Source organism: Nerophis lumbriciformis, linkage group LG39 (assembly GCF_033978685.3).
Source record: "Nerophis lumbriciformis linkage group LG39, RoL_Nlum_v2.1, whole genome shotgun sequence".
NCBI lineage: Eukaryota > Metazoa > Chordata > Actinopteri > Syngnathiformes > Syngnathidae > Nerophis > Nerophis lumbriciformis.
In genome coordinates this window covers 6887146-6911500 of record NC_084586.2, presented here as the reverse complement: position 1 = coordinate 6911500, position 24355 = coordinate 6887146, and the positions used below count along the sequence as shown (strand labels likewise).

Here is a 24355-nt window from a genome sequence, read left to right as displayed (position 1 = left end):
CGTGGAACTGTGGACCAGCTCTGTACTCTCGGCAGGGTCCTTGAGGGTGCATGGGAGTTTGCCCAACCAGTCTACATGTGCTTTGTGGTCTTGGAGAAGGCATTCGACCGTGTACCTCGGGAAGTCCTGTGGAGAGTGCTCAGAGAGTATGGGGTATCGGACTGTCTGATTGTGGCGGTCCGCTCCCTGTACGATCAGTGTCAGAGCTTGGTCCGCATTGCCGGCAGTAAGTCGGACACGTTTCCAGTGAGGGTTGGACTCCGCCAAGGCTGCCCTTTGTCACCGATTCTGTTTATAACTTTTATGGACAGAATTTCTAGGCGCAGTCAAGGCGTTGAGGGGATCCGGTTTGGTGGCTGCAGGATTAGGTCTCTGCTTTTTGCAGATGATGTGGTCCTGATGGCTTCATCTGGCCAGGATCTTCAGCTCTCACCTGATCGGTTCGCAGCCGAGTGTGAAGCGACTGGGATGAGAATCAGCACCTCTAAGTCCGAGTCCATGGTTCTCGCCCGGAAAAGGGTGGAATGTCATTTCCGGGTTGGGGAGGAGACCCTGCCCCAAGTACCTAGGAGTCTTGTTCACGAGTGACAGAAGAGTGGATCATGAGATCGGCAGGCGGATCGGTGCGGCGTATTCAGTAGTGCGGATGCTGTATCTGGTCAGGATGCCACCCGAACGCCTCCCTAGGGAGGTGTTTAGGGCACGTCCAACCGGTAGGAGGCCACGGGGAAGACCCAGGACACGTTGGGAAGACTATGTCTCCCGGCTGGCCTGAGAACGCCTCGGGATCCCCCGGGAAGAGCTGGACGAAGTGGCTGGGGAGAAGAAAGTCTGGGCTTCCCTGCTTAGGCTGCTGCCCCCGCGACCCGACCTCGGATAAGCGGAAGATGGATGGATGGATGGATGGATGGATGGATGGATGGATGTATATATATACCATACCAATTTTCAAGCGTTGACCGGTCCGCAGTTACAAAAAGGTTGGGGACCACTGCTGTAGACCACAAGGAAGTGTTTTAAATGTAGAAAAAAAAGATCATAATATGACCCCTTTTGATGTCCATATACAGTAAGTACACCCACAACATAGGCAGATGAACAGAGGCACCCAAAAATGTGTGCAAGCTCACACCAAAATGTCTGAATTTCATGATTTAATGCTTTGGCATTGTTTACCATGAGTAGCCAACATTTATGAGCTTGAAAAGCCGGAATTCATCATTGATCCCCTTGAAGTATGTTTGATGTATTTTGAAGCGCACAGATTAGGTCAAATATAAACACTTGTTTTAAGTAGAAGGAAACGTTAATAATCATTTTTCGGGTGCCCCTGAAAATCTCGGGGCCCCATGCATGCCTCAGCATAAGTCCGCCCCTGCAGTAAAGGGAGGGGGAATTTCGGGCAAATCTAGCAGAGTACAAAGTCCACCCAAACACGAGGTCTTATTAGTGAAGTGAATTATATTTATATAGTGAATGAAGCCCATTATCTGCATCTTTAAACTACATTTAAACCAGTGTGGGCAGCACAACGGCAGTGACTAGGATACCAACCCAGCCACGCCACCCCACATATGATATGACATGTTACACAGAATTGATTTAGGATTAATGGATGCTGTAATATGGCCATGCCCCCGCTTTGTCTTCCCAGACATTACGAGCTGAAGCGCAACGAGGACATTGTCTGCTTCTTCAACGACTTCAGCGACCACCTGGCGGAGGAGGCACTGTGGGAGCTGTCTCTGAAGATCAAACCCCGGAACATCGCCCGCCGCAAGACGGACCGGGAGGAGAAGACTTAGGGGTCCCTCGGCCCCTTGCGGCTCCCTCCATGGGGCTGCATAAGACTCGACCTCCAACTGTGCTACAACTAACTCCACTTTACCACGGACGGAAAGAGCAGCGGACGCTAACGGGAGATTCGTCGCAGGCGTGCGCGAGCGACGTTTACATAAAGCTCGGCAGCACCGGGAGATTGTTTTGGGGGTTTTTTGTGGCTCAGACGGATTCAGTGACTTCGACAGGAAGATGAATCCTTACAGAGCGGACGAGAACCAGGAAGTAAGAAGTCTGCTCTGTTTTTAATTGCAGATGCTGCGCGAGTGTGGGACATTGAGGGGAAGAAAAAAAAAAAGGTCCATTACTCTTCAAGTTTTTTTATATTCTGTGCCATCTACAACCCCCATATCCCGCCCTCATGCAAGCAGCGCCCCCTACTGTGAACTGTTGAGGGTCCCGACTACGAGAGACTGGAAGCTGTGGGTTTGTTGGTGTAAGAATAATGTTTGCTTATTATGAAATGTATTATATACACTGCTCCTTTTGTTCTCAAAAAGGATCTTTATGCTTTCGAGAAGAGCTCGGCTTCTCCCCAAGTGCCGTATGTACAGTATGTGCACTGAAAACAACAACCCGGGAAGATAAATGACTGGAGATGCTGTGATCATCCCCCCCTCTCCCTGCCTGCCTGCCCGCCATCACGTAGGACGAGCAATCACAATCAAGTTCATGTCTGAGTGAGTGAAGTCCACATTCCAAAGTGTGCTGGTGTAAATCGTTCTGCTTCCAACACGTCACAATAAAACCACAAACAGCTGTTTTTTTAGACATTTATTATCTTGTAGTCGTGCTTTTATTGTTGCACGGGAAGGTGAACATTAATAGATTAAGGCATTAAATAAGTTAAAAAAAACTCTTAATATCATTCATATATATTAGTATTGACACAACCGAAAGCTTAAAACAAATCAAAAAGCTTTCTATTATCTGCCCAAACATGGATGCATGTGAGATCCATACCAGTAACGAAAAACATTCGCGAAGGAGCCGCTAGTGGGGACGACTGCTCGGCTCCAGCAGTACCCTCTTTCCGTTCTGCAGGTCGCACTGCTCCGACAGGGCCCGCTTCAAGCTCCGCCCCTGGCCGTTAACGGCGCCGCGCTGCCACTTGCACAGGTCGCCGTTTAGAATATCCTGGATGTGTTGCACGATGAGGTTGATAGCCACTGAGAAGAAAGCAGACATGGTCAAGACCCGAGATGAGGCAGGTGGACTTGATGGGACTTACCCATGTTGTCCACGCCTCTCGGAATGATGACGTCTGCATACTTCTTGGTCTGCACAGATCAGTGAGCCAAGCTGTGTGACACGATGTTACCAATTGGTGACGTGAGTGCAGATGCTTACAGGCAAGCAGAACTCCTCAAAGGCCGGCTTGACGAAAGTGGTGTACTGAGAGAGGATCTGCTCCAGGTCTCTCCCTCGGGTCATGTCTCGTAAAACTGTTGAGGGGGTCACAAACATCTGTCAGCTTTGGGATGTATTTGTTCCGCAGCGAGTCTTTAATTGTGATGAGAATAAAAAAGATGCCACAGCGGACCTCTATTACAGCGAAGGAGAAGGCCCTACCGGGACACAATCCGATGAAGGATCGCCTCGCACTGATAGTTTGTGCTGACGCTAGCGGTGACTATGTGAAGCCACTGCTCGTTTGTAACCCGGAAACTCCCTGAGTGTTCAAAAATGCCACACGTATTCCCAGACACAAGGTAAAATTAATGTTTTTGTTTTGTTTTTCGAACGCATCAACGAAACTTGTGTGTTGACATTTAAGCTCGCTATGTTGTTGAGTTTGGATAAAAAAGAGAGATTGTTGAGATATTACCCCCTTGTTATGTTGATTGATAGATTTATTTATATATATATATATATATAAATATATATATATATATATATATTAGAGATGCGCGGATAGGCAATTTATTTCATCCGCAACCGCGTCAGAAAGTCGTCAACCATCCGCCATCCACCCGATGTAACGTTTGATCAGAACTGCACCCGCCCGCCATCCGCCCGTTGTTATATATCTAATATTAATTAAAAAAATTAAAAAAAAGGGTGAAAACTACGCGAATTGCACCTTGTGCAGACAAGATTTTTCGATCGGACACGGAGGAATTAGCGATGTAAAAGACCACGTTGGGACAAAAAAACACAAGTCTAATGCCGTTGCTAGCGATACAAGTGGAAAACTTTCAACGTTTTTCGTCGCCCAAACAGATTCTTTGGATGTGATAAATGCCGAAGTTTTATTTACGGAGGCAATAATTGAGCATGGACTTCCAATCGCACTGGCTGATCACATGGGACAGTTAATAATGTAATGCAACCTTTAAAAATCATTACGCGGTGATCGCGATCCCAAAAATAAACTTTTCTTGCATGATAATGTCCAGAAAAATTTGCTTTATAATACTATAGAGTCCTTTTAACGAATGAGTTTGATGGTTTATCACAAACCTTAAATGAAATTCCATGGCCACCGTCCTGCTCTCTATATCAACCAGGGTGAGCCCCACCCCTTTCGTGAGCGCACTGCGAAAGCGGACGAGGCGGGGTGTCGGTGCGGTGGGCGCGGTAGTGACCCTGGACGTGCGTCGGGCCCTTCTCGCGGATCGCCTCAGCTACGGCTCCCGGTGGGGCCCTCTCGGGGGAAGGGGCCTCGGTCCCGGACCCCGGCGAGGCGTCCCTTCTCCGCTCCGTAAAAGTGTCCATCTCTTTTCTTTTTTTTTCTTCTGTTGTGGCATATGCAGCAGGTGCCTGCTCGTTTTTCGTATGTGGGTAACAACATTTAACTATGTATATATATTTCCGAATTGGTTTAACTGCCACCCGCAAAAAAAATAAAAAAATAAAAAAAATATCTAATTAATCCGCCCGACCCGACCCGCGAGCGGATAAAATCTTATTGTTTTTAATTTCATCCGCCCGATCCGCGGATAATCCGCGGACTCCGCGGTTGTGTCCGCAAACCGCGCATCTCTAATATATATATATGTATATGTATATATCAATCAATCAATGTTTATTTATATAGCCCTAAATCACAAGTGTCTCAAAGGGCTGCACAAGCCACAACGACATCCTCGGTACACAGCCCACATAAGGGCAAGGAAAAACTCACAACCCAGTAGGACGTCGATGTGAATGACTATGAGAAACTTTGGAGAGGACCACAGATGTGGGTGACCCCCCCCCCCCTCCCCTAGGGGAGACCGGATGCAATGGACGTCGAGTGGGTCTAGTATAATATTGTGAAAGTCCAGTCCATAGTGGATCTAACATAATGTGAGAGTCCAGTCCATAGTGGGGCCAGCCGGAGACCATCTCGAGCGGAGACAGGTCAGCAGCGCAGAGATGTCCCCAACCGATGCCCATCGATTTTCGATTCAAAATCCATACTTTTTAACAACATCGGGTGCCGGTTCTATGATAAACTACATTCCTCCATTAAATCAATAAACAGCTGTAATAAATTTAAATATTATTTAAAACAAAACTAGTTAAAATTCAACAATTTACATTTAATACAATCAAATACTGATAAGGCAAAAAGAGAAGTGTCCAACACTTCTCTTTTCTAAAGTAAATCTGTACAACAGACATGGGCATCTACATCAACTATATGATTTGCCTGAGTGGCTGGACAGGACAAAAAACAGAAACAAAAACTTCCTCACCTCGGCGAGACAGCCTGACGTCGGAGTCCGTGTCGACAAAGAGCTTCATGTGGAACATGTCGCGCACTTTCTGAGGGTAGAAGACGAGGATGCCCTCAAAGAGCACCACGTCTGCTGGATAAAACGTGATCCTCTCGTCTAGCCTGCACACACAGTTCATTGTTTCATGATTTTACCTCCATTGTGTGAAGTTGGCCCCCCCCTCAAAATTGCAAAAATGTAAACGTGCCGTAAAATGTTTTGTTAGTGCCGCTACGGTTTTTAAGTTATTCTGAAATACAATTTTCTGACTTGTGACGTCATCCAGCACCCGCCCCACCTTGTCAATCAAAATCTCCCCAAACTTGCTGTATTTTATTATTCTGCAAATTGTTTTTGTCTCATAGTTCTTATGTTGACTTTTTATTATATATAACCAGCCCTTCCGCTCCAAACTTATCCGGCAACATTTTTTGTCATTCTTTTCATGTTATAGTTTTAGTATAACAGCACCCCTAACCATGTGAAAGTCGCCCCAAACTTGTCCCATTTGTTTGTGCTTCAATTTTTTCTTGTCTAAATATTATAGTTTTTATGTTATTAACATGTTATCGTTCATAACCAGCCCCATAAGATAAAAAAACTAAAATAGTTAGACAAAACATTTTTGCAGCAAAAACTAATTGGACAAGGTGGGGGGGTTGGATGATGTCACTTGTCAGAACATGTATTTTAGAATAACTTAAAAACTGCAATAGCAAAAACAATTTTTTTTACAACACAAGTGGCTGGGGAGAGGGAAGTCTGGGCTTCTCTGCTTAGGCTGCTGCCGTGACCCGACCCACGTTGTGTACATCGTAAATAAAAACAGAATACAATGAGTTGCAAATCCTTTTCAACCTATATTCAATTGAATAGACTGCAAAGACAAGATACTGGAAAACTTCATTTTTTGCAAATATTACCTCCTTTGGAATTTGATGCCTGCAACATGTTTAAAAAAAGCTGGCACAAGTGGCAAAAAAGACTGAGAAAGTTGAAGAATGCACATCAAACACTTATTTGGAACATCCCACAGGTGAACAGGCTAATTGGGAACAGGTGGGTGCCATGATTGGGTATAAAAGCAGCTTCCATGAAATGCTCAGTCATTCACAAACAAGGATGGGGCGAGGGTCACCACTTTGTGAACAAATGCGCGAGCAAATTGTCCAACAGTTTAAGAACAACATTTCTCAACCAGCTATTTATTGCAAGGAATTTAGGAATTTCACCATCTACGGTCTGTAATATCATCAAAAGATTTAGAGAATCTGGAGAAATCACTGCACATAAGCGATGATATTACGGACCTTCGATCCCTCAGGCAGTACTGCATTAAAAAGTGACATCAGTGTGTAAAGGATATCACCACATGTCCTCAGGAACACTTCAGAAAACCACTGTAAGTAACTAGTTTGTCGCTACATCTGTAAGTGCAAGTTAAAACTCTACGATGCAAAGCCAAAGCCATTTATCAACAACACCCAGAAATGCCGCCGGCTTTGCTGGGCCCGAGCTCATCTAAGACGTACTGATGGTCTGACGAGTTCACATTTCAAATTGTTTTTGGAAACTGGACGTCGTGTCCTCTGGGAAAAAACGAGGGGAAAAAAACATCCGGATTGGTATAGGTGCAAAGTTGAAAAGCCAGCATCTGTGATGGTATGGGGGTGTATTAGTGCCCAAGGCATGGGTAACTTACACATCTGTGAAAGCACCATTAATGCTGAAAGGTACATCCAGGTTTTGGAGCAACATAATTTGCCATCCAAGCAACGTTATCATGGACACCCCTGCTTATTTCAGCAAGACAATGCCAAGCCACTAGTTACAACAGCATTGCTTCATAGTAAAAGAGTGCGGGTACTAGACTGGCCTGCCTGTAGTCCAGACCTGTCTCCCATGTGTGGTGCATTATGAAGCCTAAAATACCACAACGGAGACCCCGGACTGTTGAACAACTTAAGCTGTACATCAAGCAAGAATGGGAAAGAATTCCACCTGAAAAGCTTCAAAAATTGGTCTCCTCAGTTCCCAAACATTTACTAAGTGTTGTTAAAAGGAAAGGCCATGTAACACAGTGGTAAAAATGCCCCTCTGCCACCTTTTTGCTGCCATTAAATTCTAAGTTACTGATTATTTGCAAAAAAAAACCCGTATAAATATAAATATATTGTCTTTGCAGTCTGTTCAATTGAATATAAGTTGAAAAGGATTTGCAAATCATTGTATTGTTTTTATTTACAAATTACACGTGCCAACTTCACCGGTTTTGGGTTTTGTACGTTCTTAATCACTCTTTTGTGTCCTCTTGCCTGGAATGGGTGACAAAGTCATATGTTGGCACTTGAACCACCTTCCCCTCCACGATGTCCTTCAGCGTTTTGTACATTAAGTCGTTGTCGAAGGCTCCTGCAAGATGATTGCGCACATTTGTACCACTTTGAATAGACATGTTTCGCTTGAGGCATGACTTTCCGCTACCTGGGTGGTCAAAGTTGTACTGCCCCTTCAGCGCTTTGCCCTTCTGCTCTGCAGTGAGGACTCTGTAGAAGCAGTCCTGGCTGATGATGGCCACCTTCCTCTGCCGGTGGTCCACTTTGTTCTGGCCCAGCAGCTCCATGATCTTGGCGCACACTGTCGACTGTCACATAAAGGTGTCAGATTAGAGATATTATCGGCCGATAAATGCGTTAAAATTATCGGTATCGTTTTTATTATCGGTATCGGGTTTTTTTTATTTTATTTTTTTATTAAATCAACATAAAAAACACAAGATACACTTAGAATTAGTGCACTAACCCAAAAAACCTCCCTCCCCAATTTACACTCATTCACACAAAAGGGTTGTTTCTTTCTGTTATTAATATTCTGGTTCCTACATTATATATCAATATATATCAATACAGTCTGCAAGGGATAGTCTGTAAGCACACATGATTGTGCGTGCTGCTAGTCCACTAATAGTACTAACCTTTAACCGTTAATTTTCATAATATTTTATTAGAGCGTATCAAAACACGTATTGGTATGTCAGACTTAGCTTTGTCGTGGTTTAACTCTTATCTTACTGACAGGATGCAATGCATCTCCCATAATAATGTGACCTCGGACTATGTTAAGGTAACGTGCGGAGTTCCTCAGGGTTCGGTTCTTGGCCCTGCATACTTTAGTATTTACATGCTGCCGCTAGGCGACATCATACGCAAATACGGTGTTAGCTTTCATTGCTATGCTGATGACACCCAACTCTACATGCCCCTAAAGCTGACCAACACGCCAGATTGTAGTCAGCTGGAGGCGTGTCTTAATGAAATTAAATGGATGTCCGCTAACTTCTTGCAACTCAACACTAAGAAAACGGAAATGCTGATTATCGGTCCTGCTAAACACCGACATTTATTTAATAATACCACCTTAACATTTGACAACCAAACAATTACACAAGGCGAATCAGTAAAGAATCTGGGTATTATCTTCGACCCAACTCTCTCGTTTGAATCACACATTAAGAGTGTTACTAAAACGGCCTTCTTCCATCTCCGTAATATCGCTAAAATTCGTTCTATTTTATCCACTAGCGACGCTGAGATCATTATTCATGCGTTCGTTACGTCTCGTCTCGACTACTGTAACGTATTATTTTCGGGTCTCCCTATGTCTAGCATTAAAAAATTACAGTTGGTACAAAATGCGGCTGCTAGACTTTTGACAAGAACAAGAAAGTTTGATCATATTACGCCTATACTGGCTCACCTGCACTGGCTTCCTGTGCACTTAAGATGTGACTTTAAGGTTTTACTACTTACGTATAAAATACTACACGGTCTAGCTCCGTCCTATCTTGTCGATTGCATTGTACCATATGTCCCGGCAAGAAATCTGCGTTCAAAGAACTCCGGCTTATTAGTGATTCCCAGAGCCCAAAAAAAGTCTGCGGGCTGTAGAGCGTTTTCTATTCGGGCTCCAATACTATGGAATGCCCTCCCGGTAACAATTAGAGATGCTACCTCAGTAGAAGCATTTAAGTCCCATCTTAAAACTCATTTGTATACTCTAGCCTTTAAATAGACCCCCTGTTAGACCAGTTGATCTGCCGTTTCTTTTCTTTTCTCCTCTGCTCCCCTTTTCCTTGAGGGGGGGGGGGGCACAGGTCCGGTGGCCATGGATGAAGTGCTGGCTGTCCAGAGTCGGGACCCGGGGTGGACCGCTCGCCTGTGCATCGGCTGGGAACATCTCTACGCTGCTGACCCGTCTCCGCTCGGGATGGTGTCCTGCTGGCCCCACTATGGACTGGACTCTTACTATTATGTTGGATCCACTATGGACTGGACTCTCACAATATTATGTCAGACCCACTCGACATCCATTGCTTTCGGTCTCCCCTAGAGGGGGTGGTTACCCACATATGCGGTCCTCTCCAAGGTTTTCTCACATCGACGTCCCACTGGGGTGAGTTTTTCCTTGCCCGTATGTGGGCTTTGTACCGAGGATGTCGTTGTGGCTTGTGCAGCCCTTTGAGACACTTGTGATTTAGGGCTATATAAATAAAGATTGATTGATTGATTGATTTTACTCATTTTCATTCATTACTAGTTTCTATGTAACTGTTTTTATATTGTTTCACTTTCTTTTTTTATTCAATTTTTTTTTTTTTTAATTTTAATTTTTTTAAAGTACCTTATCACCATACCTGGTTGTCCAAATTAGGCATAATAATGTGTTAATTCCACGACTGTATATATCGGTTGATATCGGTATCGGTAATTAAAGAGTTGGACAATATCGGATATCGGCAAAAAGCCATTATCATTATGCTGCTAGTCCACTAATAGTACTAACCTTTAACAGTTAATTTTACTCATTTTCATTCATTACTAGTTTCTATGTAACTGTTTTTATATTGTTTCACTTTCTTTTTTTATTCAATTTTTTTTTTTTTTTAATTTTAATTTTTTAAAAGTACCTTATCACCATACCTGGTTGTCCAAATTAGGCATAATAATGTGTTAATTCCACGACTGTATATATCGGTTGATATCGGTATCGGTAATTAAAGAGTTGGACAATATCGGATATCGGCAAAAAGCCATTATCGGATTTCCCCCCCGAGACGTCATGTTTGTCTGTGATGGTCAGGCCACTTCATTAGGCACACGTTAAATTGCGCAATGACAGCTCATTAAGAGATCGCCATTGATTTGTGTACCTAATGTAGTGGCCGCTGTCAGTCGCCTGACTTCCCGTATTAAACTCACTAAAAAGGCAAATTAGCGGTATAAAATGCTAAACGAACGTGAATTCCATAAAGGGGATAAGAAAAGTAAATGAACTGCTTTAATAACACAAATAACTTTGTGGGCAAAGTAGTTTTGACAGATCGGCGACCGCTAGCCTAGCTAATGCTAACACACGATGCTAACCACTTCCGCCGTTGGCGGGGGAGGCATAAAAACAAGCGCTAACTTTGCCACTGGCGGTTCCTCCGCTGACCCCGATGAGGAATGGTCGATGGTGCGGCCTCTCCGCCTCCTCTGCGGCTGTGAGGGCCTCCATCGCAGTCCGAAACACGGGAGAAACAGTATGGAGGATGACTTGTCGTGCTAGCTTTCAGGCTAATGTTTAGCAAACAACACACCAGGGCGAGTTCTCGCGAGGTTACGTTGACGCGCCAACTCGTGACTACAATGTGGGTCTGACGTACCTGTTTGTTTAATGTCCACTGTAGGAACATTTGTTTTCAAAGTCAGACCCACGAAACATTCACTTTGTGCTTCAAAACGCGTGACATTACAGAAAAATAGTTTTTAATGCACAAACTCGCATATGCCACATTAGAATGGGATATCCATATTGGGGGAAATATATGTGGTTTCAGAAAGTACACAAAAAAGGTAAAAATGACAAATATCAAAGAATAAAAGAGCAGAGCTGATGCAAACAACTGCCAGTTCAGAGGCGCTATTTCTACATACAGCGCCAAGTAAAACAAAAAAAATGAGCAACAAATAGCACATGTTGCACACATCATCGGCGGTCACTCGAACGAGTAGGACGATCCTCCTGGTAGGGGTGTATCCCTTTATGGAGGATGCCTGTGTGCAAGGGGCGCTGCTAGGGATTTTGGGCCCCATGAAAAGAATCTTTACAGGGCCCCCAACACAGTATCATTAATTTTCTGTATTATAAGGGTGGAGTGCCATCTCCGGGTTGGGGAGGAGATCTTGCCCCAAGTGGAGGAGTTCAAGTACCTCGGAGTCTTGTTCACGAGTGGGGGAAGAGTGGATCGTGAGATCGACAGGCGGATCAGTGCGGCGTCTTCAGTAATGCGGACGCTGTATCGATCCGTTGTGGTGAAGAAGGAGCTGAGCCGGAAGGCAAAGCTCTCGATTTACCGGTCGATCTACGTTCCCATCCTCACCTATGGTCATGAGCTTTGGGTCATGACCGAAAGGACAAGATCACGGGTACAAGCGGCCGAAATGAGTTTCCTCCGTCGAGTGGCGGGGCTCTCCCTTAGAGATAGGGTGAGAAGCTCTGTCATTCGGGGGGAGCTCAAAGTAAAGCCGCTGCTCCTCCACATCGAGAGGAGCCAGATGAGGTGGTTCGGGCATCTGGTCAGGATGCCACCCGAACGCCTCCCTAGGAAGGTGTTTCGGGCACGTCCGACCGGTAGGAGGCCACGGGGAAGACCCAGGACACGCTGGGAAGACTATCTCTCCCGGCTGGCCTGGGAACGCCTCGGGATCCCCCGGGAGGAGCTGGACGAAGTGGCTGGGGAGAGGGAAGTCTGGGCTTCCCTGCTTAAGCTGCTGCCCCCGCGACCCGACCTCGGATAAGCGGAAGAAGACGGATGGATGGATGGATGGATAATTTCATCATCATTAGGGGCCTCTCTGGGGCCCCCCTCCATCATGGGCCCCTAGAATCCGTCTCCTTTACCCCCCCTTTTCGGCGCCCCTGCCTGTGTGTGACTGTTTTACGTGGGGACACTGGTGCACAGACAGTCACCACACGATCCTTGACAGAATCGGGTCAGGGTCCAGTGGCATGGAGTCCAATACGACTGGGGACCCTTTTCTGCTGCAGCCTTCTTCCGCCATCGCAGCCGTTGTGGTAGTTCTTAAATCTACCGTCTTCCGCCTGCTCCGCCGTTGAGGTCTACACCGTATACCTGGCTAGGGGGCAGTCAGGTACTAGGCCTTTGCCAAAGGCCACCTGGGGTAACAGTAGTAAAGGGGTTAACCTCCTAGCGCCCCAAGACCCCTCTACTGCCGGATGCGTTGCACACATACACCATGCAGACAAAGGACAAAACAAAAGTATCATTTCAACACCCACATACACTGCTGTGCACCATGCCTTGCCGTCGTCTGCTATGGCCAGGGACCGGAACAGACCCAATAACAGACCCAATAAATCATCCAAAATAGCAGACTCCATCCTAGGCTGCCCACTAGCGCTCAGCCAATGTTCCGTCTGCGCGGATGAGTGACAATCCGTCCAGGGGAACCGAAGTGTCGGATTATGCTCAACGCGAGCTCCGCAGCCCTGTCTCTTCCTCCGCATCTCCTCCGGTCTCTCCATGCGGAATCCGCTGTGGCCGAGGGCCAGCGGCCGGTCCCCCAAGTCAGGAAAGTGCAGAAGGCAAAAAAACACGTGAAAACAAGAGGGAAACATCAAGAACACAGAGCTCCTGCAACCAGCAGCCGCACATAAAAGGTATAGGTAGGTACATAAGCCTAGTCTGAGATCCTAGACAAAAGCTACATCAGAAATGTAATTTTAAAATGTATATAAATATTAACGTTCAGTGTTCATTTGAGTTGTGATGGAACATTATAGTCTCTCATACAGCTCTTGTTATGTATCTTTGTTTGTTACTTCCACATCAGGACCACTCGGTAGTTCTTTTTTACAGGTGGACTCTTCAAGAACGACTTCCAGAGCGTCTCCTCCTTCCAGCCTCTTCACCGTCTCCCCTTTGGCAGCGAGGATCTCCTCGATGTTCCTGCGACACCATTAGAGGAAAATATGTTAACTGGATACTTGCTATAGATCATCCATCCATCCATCCATTTTCTACCGCTTATTCCCTTTGGGGTCGCGGGGGGCGCTGGAGCCTATCTCAGCTACAATCGGGCGGAAGGCGGGGTACACCCTGGACAAGTCGCCACCTCATCGCAGGGCCAACACAGATAGACAGACAACATTCACACTCACATCCACACACTAGGGCCAATTTAGTGTTGCCAATCAACTTATCCCCAGGTGCATGTCTTTGGAAGTGGGAGGAAGCCGGAGTACCCGGAGTAGAGATGCGCGGATAGGCAATTTATTTCATCCGCAACCGCGGCAGAAAGTCGTCAACCATCCGCCATCCACCCGATGTAACGTTTGATCAGAACTGCATCCGCCTGCCATCCGCCCGTTGTTATATATCTAACATTAAAAAAAAAAAAAAAAGGGTGAAAACTACGCGAATTGCACCTTGTGCAGACAAGATTTTTCGATCGGACACGGAGGAATTAGCGATGTAAAAGACCACGTTGGGACAAAAAAACACAAGTCTAATGCCGTTGCTAGCGATACAAGTGGAAAACTTTCAACGTTTTTCGTCGCCCAAACAGATTCTTTGGATGTGATAAATGCCGAAGTTTTATTTACGGAGGCAATAATTGAGCATGGACTTCCAATCGCACTGGCTGATCACATGGGACAGTTAAATGTTTGTAATGCAACCTTTAAAAATCATTACGCGGTGATCGCGATCCCAAAAATAAACTTTTCTTGCATGATAATGTCCAGAAAAATTCGCTTTATATTACTATAGAGTCCTTTTAACGAATGAGTTTGATGGTTTATCACAAACCTTAAATGAAAGAAGTCCTTTGTTCTCCTGCACCATGGCCTTGCTTCGTGTTTGGTGCGCCATCCTGTCAGCTGTATTTCACAGCACGACATACTGTTAAAAGTGTTTATACTATTTATACTTTCAATTAACAAATTGAAGTCTTGTGAAAGGTTGACAGGATAACTGGCATTAACTGTCAAAATAATTTCAAACTATTGCAGTTAGCTTACAGAATAAACATGTCAATCAACCCATATGATTTTTGCTGTAATATTTGTTTTGAAAAGTCACTGTGACTGATAGAAAAGTGATGGTTTTAGCAACATTTTAACCTGTCTGAATGCTAATAATCATTTTGCGTCGGGGGGGCGAAGCCCTGAACCCTCCACCAGGACTTTGTCCTGGACCTACCGGGGCCTGCGGCCCTTGGACCCTGGCTACTAGGTTTTTCTGATTTAAAAGTTGGCAGGTATGGTGAGGTTATAAAGCTTTTGCCTGTTAAAGAAAGGAGACTGATCCAACGCAGCACAGACTTGCGCGTGCCACGCTGTCACGACCCAGACGCACACCAGTGCGCAATCATATGGGGGCCGCGCTGAGCGCACCTCCAAGCGCGTCTCGCTGCCGGCGGCGGCCAGGTATGGGCCCACGCTCCAGCGCAATCCATTTTCAGGGCTAGTTGATTCGGCAGGTGGGTTGTTACACACTCCCTTAGCGGGTTCCGACTTCCATGGCCACCGTCCTGCTCTCTATATCAACCAGGGTGAGCCCCACCCCTTTCGTGAGCGCACTGCCACCCCTGTTACGCGCCCCCGGCAACAGGGGTGGCAAGCAGGTAAGCTGCGCGGGCGGAGCGCGCGGAGTGACCCCTGTTACGAGCCCCCGGCCACGGGGGTGGCGGGCAGGTAAGCTGCTTACCTGCTGCGCGTGACGCCGGCCGCGGCGAAAGCGGACGAGGCGGGGTGTCGGTGCGGTGGGCGCGGTGGTGACCCTGGACGTGCGTCGGGCCCTTCTTGCGGATCGCCTCAGCTACGGCTCCCGGTGGGGCCCTCTCGGGGGAAGGGGCCTCGGTCCCGGACCCCGGCGAGGCGTCCCTTCTCCGCTCCGTAAAAGTGTCCATCTCTTTTCTTTTTTTTTCTTCTGTTGTGGCATATGCAGCAGGTGCCTGCTCGTTTTTCGTATGTGGGTAACAACATTTAACTATGTATATATATTTCCCAATTGGTTTAACTGCCACCCGCAAAAAAAAAATAAAAAAAATCTAATTAATCCGCCCGACCCGACCCGCGAGCGGATAAAATCTTATTTTTTTAAATTTCATCCGCCCGATCCGCGGATAATCCGCGGACTCCGCGGTTGTGTCCGCAAACCGCGCATCTCTAACCCGGAGGGAACCCACGCAGTCACGGGGAGGACATGCAAACTCCACACAGAAAGATCCGGACCCTATAGATCAGTGGTTCTCAAAACATTTTCACCAAGTAACCCCTCAGAAAAAACATGCCTCTCCAAGTACCACCATAATGACCAACATTAAAATACAGTAGCGGAATACGCCTAAGTATTCATTAAATACAAGGCAGGTCTTCTTTTTTTAATTTTTATAACAAGTATATTTAATATTTGTGGCCACTGTAACATTACACAACGTTTGAACAGTAACATTGTGTTTGAATATAGGAAAATATGACACTGTACAACAGGGTGTACTCCGCCTTCCGCCCGATTGTAGCTGAGATAGACTCCAGCACCCCCCGCGACCCCGAAGGCAATAAGCGGTAGGATGACACTGTACTTAAATGATGTGATTATTTGGTGTACCAGTTTGAGAATCACTGCTCAAGATGGAGATCTACGAAACCCAAAACCCAAATCCTAAATAAAAACTAAATGCAATGATTTGCAAATCCTTTTCAACCTATATTCAATTAAATAAACTGCAAAGACAAGATACTTAATGTTTGAACTGGAAAACTTGATTTCTTGCAAATATTAGCTCATTTGGAATTTGATATTACGGATCTTCGATCCCAGTACTGCTTAAAAAAAAGCGACATCAGTGTGTAAAGGATATCACCACATGGGCTCAGGTACACTTCAGAAAACCACTGTCAGTAACTACAGTGGGTTGCTACATCTGTAAGTGCAAGTTAAAACTTTACTATGCAAAGCGAAAGCCATTTATCAACAACACCCAGAAACGCCGCCGGCTTCGCTGGGCCCGAGCTCATCTAAGATGAACTGATACAAACCTGTCTGGCGCAATGTGTGGTGCAATATGAAGCCTATAATACCACAACAGAGACTCCGGACTGTTGAACAACATTCTTTCAGGTGGCAAGAATTCCACCTGAAAAGCTTCAAAAATGGGTCTCCTCAGTTCCCAAACGTTTACTGAGTGTTGTTAAAAGGAAAGGCCATGTAACACAGTGGTAAAAATGCCCCTGTGCCAAAGTTTTTGCAACGTGTTGCTGCCATTAAATTCTAAGTTAATGATTATTTGCAAAAAAAATGAAGTTTCTCAGTTCGAACATTAAATATCTTGTCTTTGCAGTCTATTCAATTGAATATAAGTTGAAAAGGATTTGCAAATCGTTGTATTCTGTTTGTGCTCTAGATGTTTCCCTCTTGTTTTCATGTGACTTTTGCCTTTTGGATCCGGCCCATTTGGGTCTGCGCAACAAGGGGGTGGCACTTTTGTGGCCTCTGCGCTGCTTTTCTGTGAACTATTGCATATTACCTGCATTTCTCTTCTGTTTTCCATCAGTTTGAGCCGGTGTCCTTTTCTTTTTTAAGTGACACAGTTAGTCATATGAAGCCCTCTGGTTCTCCTGCAGATGCCCTCCCACCTCGCCTGTTTAAGGAGGTACTTGCTACTATTGGATCAAGTGTCCTTAACATTATCAATAGTAGCCTCTCTTCTGGAATAGTTCCAGTAGAGTTTAAACATGCAGTGGTACGACCTCTACTTAAAAAGCCCAGCCTCGACCCCTCTCTCCTCTCTAACTTCAGACCTATCTCTAATCTTCCATACATTTCCAAAATATTAGAGAAGGTTGTCTACAGTCAGTTGTTGCCCTTCTTAGAGGATAATGGTATCACTGAGCTGTTCCAGTCCGGTTATAAAGCCCTCCACAGCACAGAGTCAGCGCTTCTAAAAGTTTTTAACGATATCCTCCTGTCCACTGATTCTGGTAAATATGTTGTCCTGGTGCTTTTAGATCTGTCCGCTGCGTTCGACACCGCCGACCACGCCACCTTAATCACTCGTCTTGAGAACTGTGTGGGCATTAAGGGCGCCACCCTCAACTGGTTCCGGTCGTACCTAACCGACAGGAGTTTTTGTGTAAAAGTAGACAGTTTTATGTCGTCCACAGCTCCTTTACCACATGGGGTCCCCCAGGGCTCAATCCTTGCCCCAATTTTATTTGCGCTTTACCTTCTCCCCCTTGGTTCTATTTTTAGGAAGTACAGTATTGCATTTCATTTTTATGCCGATGATTGCCAGATTTATTTTCCCATGGCACAAAATAACACGGTTCAACGCCTTATTGACTGCCTGCACGACATCAAAGTCTGGCTTTCAGCTAACTTCCTGAGCCTAAATGAAGATAAAACAGAAGTTATGTTGTTCGGTCCAAGTCGCTCTCCCTCCCCCAACGTTGACCTCGGCACTCTGACCCCGTATCTCAGCGACTCTGTCACAAACCTGGGGGTAAAGTTTGACTCAGATTTTAAATTCGAAAAACAAATCAGCAGCGTCGTTCAAAAAAGCTTTTATCAATTACGCCAAATAGCGAAAGTGAAACCGCTTCTATCAAGACATGATCTTGAGAAATTAATCCACGCTTTTATCTCGACTCGTCTTGATTATTGTAATGCCCTGTATGTTGGCATTAGCCAGGCCTCCCTCGCCCGCCTGCAGCTCGTGCAGAACTCTGCTGCTCGTCTGCTAACACAGACCCGCAGACGTGAGCACATCACCCCTATTTTAGCGTCCCTTCACTGGCTCCCTGTGCGTTACCGAATACATTTTAAACTCCTTTTATTTGTTTTTAAATGTCTAAACAACCTCGCGCCAACCTATCTCTCCGACCTCCTTCAGCCTTACTGCCCCACCCGATCCTTAAGATCAGCCGATCAGCTGCTGTTGACGGTCCCTGACACAAGGCTGAAGCTTAGAGGTGACAGAGCTTTCGCCGTTGCTGCTCCCAAGCTCTGGAACGACCTACCCCTGAGTGTTAGACAAGCCTCCTCTCTTCCTGTTTTTAAATCTCTCTTAAAAACATACTTTTATTCCATGGCTTTTAACACTGAGTGATATCCATCCTGCAATGGCGCCCCATAATACACCTGCTGTGATCCTGTTTTTATGTTTTTATGTTTTTATTAATTCTATTTTAATTATTTATTTTCTATCGTGTTCTGTTTGTGTTGTGTTGTGTTTGCTCGGTACTCGTTTTATCTTTTAACCTGCTCATTGTACAGCACTTTGGCTACCCCTGTGGTAAATTTTAAATGTGCTTTATAAATAAAGTTGATTTGATTTGATTTGATTGGATCTGCCTTGGGGAGCCATGGTCATGGTTGCACCGAAGCCAAGCTGCTGGCTCTCTGTTTTACCGTAGTCCGCTTGGAGAGACCGGAATAAAGGAAAGACGGGGCTACGGAGCTAGCTACTTGGCCATTAAACTTGAACAACAGACTGGACTGGAAGGACAACAGCCAAGCTGTATACAAGAAGGGCATGAGCAGACTTTTTTTCTGAGGAAGCTTAGGTCCTTTAATGTGTGCAGCAAGCTGTTAGAGATCTTTTATCAGTCTGTTGTGGCCAGTGCACTGTACTTTGCAGTGGTTTGTTGGGGGAGCAACACCAGCAAAAGGGACTTAAACCGGATTGACAAACTGATCCGGAAAGCCGGCCAAACTATTGGCACGCAGTTGGAGGCGTTTGTGTCAGTGAGGGACAGGAGGACACTGGACAAACTGCTCGCCATCATGGACAATCCTGCCCACCCACTCCACCAGACAATTGAGGGACAGCGAAGCTCATACTCCAACAGGCTCCTTCAGCTTCGTTCCCACAGTGTTCGATTCAAGAACTCTTTCATTTCGCACTCCATCCAGCTGTATAATCACTCGCCATGCAGCAATAGATATCTGTTTATTACCTGACCGCTTCTATGTTCACTACCTATCTTTGTTTATAATGTATATTTTCTGTTGGATCTACTTTATCATTTTGCTGCAGCTGTTACATATGCTGTAGTACTGTACATGGTAATTGTTATATATTTTATGTTATATAAATATATGATTAGAGATGTCCGATATTATCGGCCGATAAATGCTTTAAAATGTAATATCGGAAATTATCGTTATTGGTTTCAAAAAGTTAAATGTATGACTTTTTAAAACGCCGCTGTGTACACGGACGCAGGGAGAAGTACAGAGCGCCAATAAACTTTAAAGGCACTGCCTTTGCGAGCCGGCCCAATCACATAACTACGGATTTTCACACACACAAGTGAATGCCATGCATACTTGGTCAACAGCCATACAGGGCACACTGAGGGTGGCCGTATGAACAACTTTAACACTGTTACAAACACGCGCCACATTGTGAACCCACACCAAACAAGAATGACAAACACATTTCGGGAGAACATCCGCACCGTAACACAACATAAACACAACAGAACAAATACCCAGAACCCCTTGCAGCACTAACTCTTCCAGGACGCTACAATATACACACCCCGCTACCTCAACCCCTACCCCCTCCAACCCCGCCCACCTCAACCTCCTCATGTCCCAAATTCCAAGCTGCTGTTTTGAGGCATGTTGAAAAAAATAATGCACTTTGTGACTTCAATAACAAATATGTCAGTGCCATGTTGGCATTTTTTTCCCATAACTTTAGTTGATTTATTTTGGAAAACCTTGTTACATTGTTGAATGCATCCAGCGGGGGGGGGGGTGCGCCTATAGCAATCCAGATGGTTCTTTTCCACTTTGGTCCGGAGGACACGACGCGTACTTTCCAAAAACAATTTGAAATGTGGACTCGTCAGACCACAAAACACTTTTCATCAGTCCATCTTAGATTAGCTCGGGCCCAGCGAAGCCGGCGGCGTTTCTAGGTGTTGTTGATAAATGGCTTTGGATTTGCTAATTTTGTTGCATCACAACAAAATTAGGCATAATAATGTGTTAATTCCACGACTGTATATATCGGTATCGGTTGATATCGGAATCTGTAATTAAGAGTTGGACAATATCGGAATATCGGCAAAAAAGCCATTATCGGACATCTCTGACTATGATATATCAGTGTATATTACTGTACATATAATATGTGAATATTACATGTTATATTTTATATTGCTACTATGGTACCTTTTTAGTCTACTTTACACCTGCATTATTCTTTCCATCCTTTGTAACTGTGTGGAACAATTTCCCTTGTGGATCAATAAAGTTTGTCTAAGTCTGAAGCTGATTCTGATTGGGGCATTGGTGTGCGTTAAGACTGTAGACACAGTCAATAATAGTAAATACAAACCTCTTCCCTTCTAAATCAGAGAACCAGCCCAGGTTGTCAGCGATGATGTGGTGGTTCTTGCATCCTTGGCATGTCACGATCACAACACCCTTTTGGTAGGCCTGCTTGGAGATCTTCTGCATAGACCTAAGTCTGCAAACCTGAATGTGCACAACAGAACATTTCAGTACCTAGTGTTGGGACTAACGCGTTACTGTAACACCGTTAGCTTTGGCGGTAACTAGTAATCTAACGTGTTATTTTTTATATTCAGTAACTCAGTTACCGTTACTACATGATGCGTTACTGCATTATTTTACGCTATTTTTTATGTAGTATCGGCCAGAAACAGAAGATCTGAGTGTGTTTTATTGGAGCGCTGCGGTGTCTTCCTTCTGTGTCACAAGGAAAAGAAGAGGCGTGCTTTGTGTGGGTGGGGGCGGAGGGGCTCCCAGACCGTAGTTGAGGGACACAGGGGAGACGTTCCTCCAGAGCCTATGTACTTCGGGGCTAACAACCTTCACTTTACTCGGAAGTGGGTCTTTACAGTTGAGGGTGAATGACGAGGCCGGCGGTTTGTTGCAACTTTGTGACTTTATTGGACGCAGCCATCCACCAAGCTAGAGCACCTGCACGCACTCACGGTCGCCGGTCCCTCACCTCTCTTGCCCACTCACTCACTAACGTCACTCACCTCACATGCTGTCATATCTTAAAGGGCCACACATACGCTACTTTCATAACAACCAACAAGACATCATGGTGAAGCCAGAAGTCAAGTTTCTTAACATGGAGACATTCTCAATACTTTTCTTTTGTCGAGCACAAAGAAAATAACATTTTAGTTAAATGTAAGTTGTGTCTTGGATCAAAGATCCTATCTAGTTAAAGTTAAAGAGCTATTATGTTGCAGCTATTTAAAATAGTTGTGTCAATTTGTTCTGGCCTGAAATAAATTGGCCCTTTGAACATATATTTGTCTTTGGGTGTTGTATGTAGACCACATTGCTTTCTGAGTTCAGTGATGCAAATGCATGTCAAGTTGATCAACAGATTGTATTATTCTCCAGTGCAATAACAGTACTAAAATGAAGGCTAAAAGGGCATTAATGGGAGACTTAAAAAAAGGCGTACTGAAATGCGATTTTCTTATTTAAACGGGGATAGCAGGTCCATTCTATGTGTCATACTTGATCATTTCGCGATATTGCCATATTTTTGCTGAACGGATTTAGTAGAGAACATCGACGATAAAGTTCGCAACTTTTGGTCGCTGATAAAAAAGCCTTGCCTGTACTGGAAGTAGCAGACGAGTAGCGTGACGTCACAGGTTGTGGAGCTCCTCACATCTGCATATTGTTTAGAATCATGGCCACCAGCAGCGAGAGCAATTCGGACCGAGAAAGCGACAATATCCCCATTCATTTGAGCGAGGATGAAAGATTTGTGGATGAGGAAAGTGAGAGTGAAGGACTAGAGGGCAGTGGGAGCGATTCAGATAGGGAAGATGCTGTGAGAGGCGGGTGGGACCTGATATTCAGCTGGGAATGACTAAAACAGTAAATAAACACAAGACATATATATACTCTATTAGCCACAACACAACCAGGCTTATATTTAATATGCCACAAATTAATCCCGCATAACAAACACCCCCCCCCCGTCCATATAACCCGCCAATACACCTGCACAACACACTCAATCCAACAGCCCAAAGTACCGTTCACCTCCCCAAAGTTCATACAGCACATATATTTCCCCAAAGTCCCCAAAGTTACGTACGTGACATGCACATAGCGGCACGCACGTACGGGCAAGCGATCAAATGTTTGGAAGCCGCAGCTGCATGCGTACTCACGGTACCACGTCTGCATATCCAACTCAAAGTCCTCCTGGTAAGAGTCTCTGTTGTCCCAGTTCTCCACAGGCCAATGGTAAAGCTTGACTGTCATCTTCCGGGAATGTAAACAATGAAACACCGGCTGTGTTATCCGGCACACCAGTAAAGGGGTGCATTCTACGGCGGGGGGTGCGTTATCCGGCACAACACCTTCCGCAATACACCGCTTCCCACCTACAGCTTTCTTCTTTGCTGTCTCCATTGTTCATTGAACAAATTGCAAAAGATTCACCAACACAGATGTCCAGAATACTGTGGAATTTTGCGATGAAAACAGACGACTTAATAGCTGGCCACCATGCTGTCCTAAAATGTCCTCTACAATCCGTGACGTCACGCGCTGACGTCATCATACCGAGACGTTTTCAGCAGGATATTTTGCACGAAATTTAAAATTGCACTTTAGTAAGCTTAAGCATGTGTTGCAATGTTAAGATTTCATCATTGATATATAAACTATCAGACTGCGTGGTCGGTAATAGTGGGTTTCAGTAGGCCTTTAAAAAAAGGGGGGGGGGGGGGGGGGAAAGAAGTGACTAGTTACTTTTCACAGTAACGTATTACTTTTTGGTGTAAGTAACTGAGTTACTTTTGAAATAAAGTAACTAGTAACTGTAACTAGTTACTGGTTTTCAGTAACTAACCCAACACTGTCATTGCCTATGGATGAACACTTTCAGCAAAAGTAAAGACCACAATACCTTGCATGTGTACACTAGGTGCAGGTGTGTCGAAATAATCTGACCATTCAGGGCTTGCCGTGTTTTAGTACTCTGAGTGGTGGAGAAGCTTCTCGTTCTGCAGCCATCGTAGGAAAGATGACGACACCGGTTAAGTGAAGAAGAAGGTGTTGGTCCACACCTTACAGGCGAACGCCACAGCAAAGTCATCATGGGTTTTAATATTCGTCCTGAAAGTAAACGATTGAAACACCTGGGGAACAGCATGACAACGACGCGTCTGATCCAAAGCCACCGACGTTTTAGTTCAAGTTTGTTGTCGCGGCTTCATGACGTCACGCCATTGCATCCCCGTTCATTTCCGTTTAGGTGTGCGGTCCGCATGCTTTTATTTTGACACGAGCCAAAAAGGACAAACATGAACTACTTCCGGAGGGTTGGAGCAAACGGACGAATCAGCAGCAATCACGCAGCGGTCCGGGAGGCGTGTACAGTCCTGGCTGTCAAACTACTGGCTCCACCGGACCACTGTCCGCCTGTCTTCGGCGCCGAGACATGCTTCTCTCGCGGGTGGACGAGGTGAGAGACAGCGGCGTCCATAAAAAAAGGGTAAGTGTGTCTCGGAAGTGACCGTCCTGCTATTTTGTTGTGAGGCGGCGCGTCAGTCGTGTCCACGCGCCCCCAATATTATTATTATCTTTTAAATTAATGACACGTCAAGTGTAATATTGTTTTATGTTACGGTATATTCTATAGAAATGTTAATATGTCATACCCAAAATCTATTTTTAATAATAATAGTAGCATTGCATTTGAAGACTGCGGCCGTGTTCC

The 24355-nt window shown here is 45.3% G+C and overlaps 4 protein-coding genes across 16 annotated transcripts in view; 2 read left to right on the top strand and 2 right to left on the bottom strand.

The window, feature by feature from the left end:
• rapgef1b (Rap guanine nucleotide exchange factor (GEF) 1b) overlaps positions 1 to 1957 on the top strand; it is a 112082-nt gene extending 110125 nt beyond the window's left edge. For all 8 annotated transcript variants that reach the window (XM_072912684.1, XM_072912683.1, XM_072912686.1 and 5 more), the window contains one exon: positions 1655 to 1957. In XM_072912684.1, the coding sequence (XP_072768785.1) occupies positions 1655 to 1805 (151 nt within the window). In that variant the 3' untranslated portion in view covers positions 1806 to 1957. The remainder of the gene's footprint in view (positions 1 to 1654) is intronic.
• Positions 1958 to 2598: 641 nt separating this feature from the next.
• On the bottom strand, positions 2599 to 11890 carry uck1 (uridine-cytidine kinase 1). 2 transcript variants are annotated; one of them, XM_061932083.2, is made up of 7 exons: positions 11010 to 11861; positions 8028 to 8187; positions 7859 to 7955; positions 5523 to 5665; positions 3190 to 3284; positions 3071 to 3119; positions 2599 to 3008 (listed from the first exon to the last, which is right to left on the bottom strand). In XM_061932083.2, the coding sequence occupies exons 1-7, from the start codon at positions 11097 to 11099 to the stop codon at positions 2833 to 2835; spliced, it is 810 nt and encodes a 269-aa protein (XP_061788067.1). In that variant the 5' UTR covers positions 11100 to 11861; the 3' UTR covers positions 2599 to 2832. The 2 variants fall into 2 exon arrangements, with proteins under 2 accessions (XP_061788067.1, XP_072768792.1); XM_072912691.1 differs by lacking the exon at positions 3190 to 3284 and having other exon boundaries at positions 11010 to 11890.
• Positions 11891 to 12954: 1064 nt separating this feature from the next.
• dnlz (DNL-type zinc finger) lies at positions 12955 to 23869 on the bottom strand. 2 transcript variants are annotated; one of them, XM_061932085.2, is made up of 4 exons: positions 23543 to 23869; positions 20963 to 21102; positions 13399 to 13554; positions 12955 to 13140 (listed from the first exon to the last, which is right to left on the bottom strand). In XM_061932085.2, exons 1-3 carry the CDS (start codon positions 23786 to 23788, stop codon positions 13407 to 13409), a joined length of 534 nt encoding a protein of 177 aa, XP_061788069.1. In that variant the 5' UTR covers positions 23789 to 23869; the 3' UTR covers positions 12955 to 13140; positions 13399 to 13406. The 2 variants fall into 2 exon arrangements, with proteins under 2 accessions (XP_061788069.1, XP_072768793.1); XM_072912692.1 differs by lacking the exon at positions 12955 to 13140 and having other exon boundaries at positions 13367 to 13554; positions 23587 to 23840.
• The window catches only part of lrrc8aa (leucine rich repeat containing 8 VRAC subunit Aa), a 19534-nt gene continuing 19022 nt past the window's right edge, over positions 23844 to 24355 (top strand). For all 4 annotated transcript variants that reach the window (XM_061932081.2, XM_061932080.2, XM_061932078.2 and 1 more), the window contains exon 1: positions 23844 to 24130. The gene's annotated coding sequence lies outside the window, so the exon portion shown is untranslated. The remainder of the gene's footprint in view (positions 24131 to 24355) is intronic.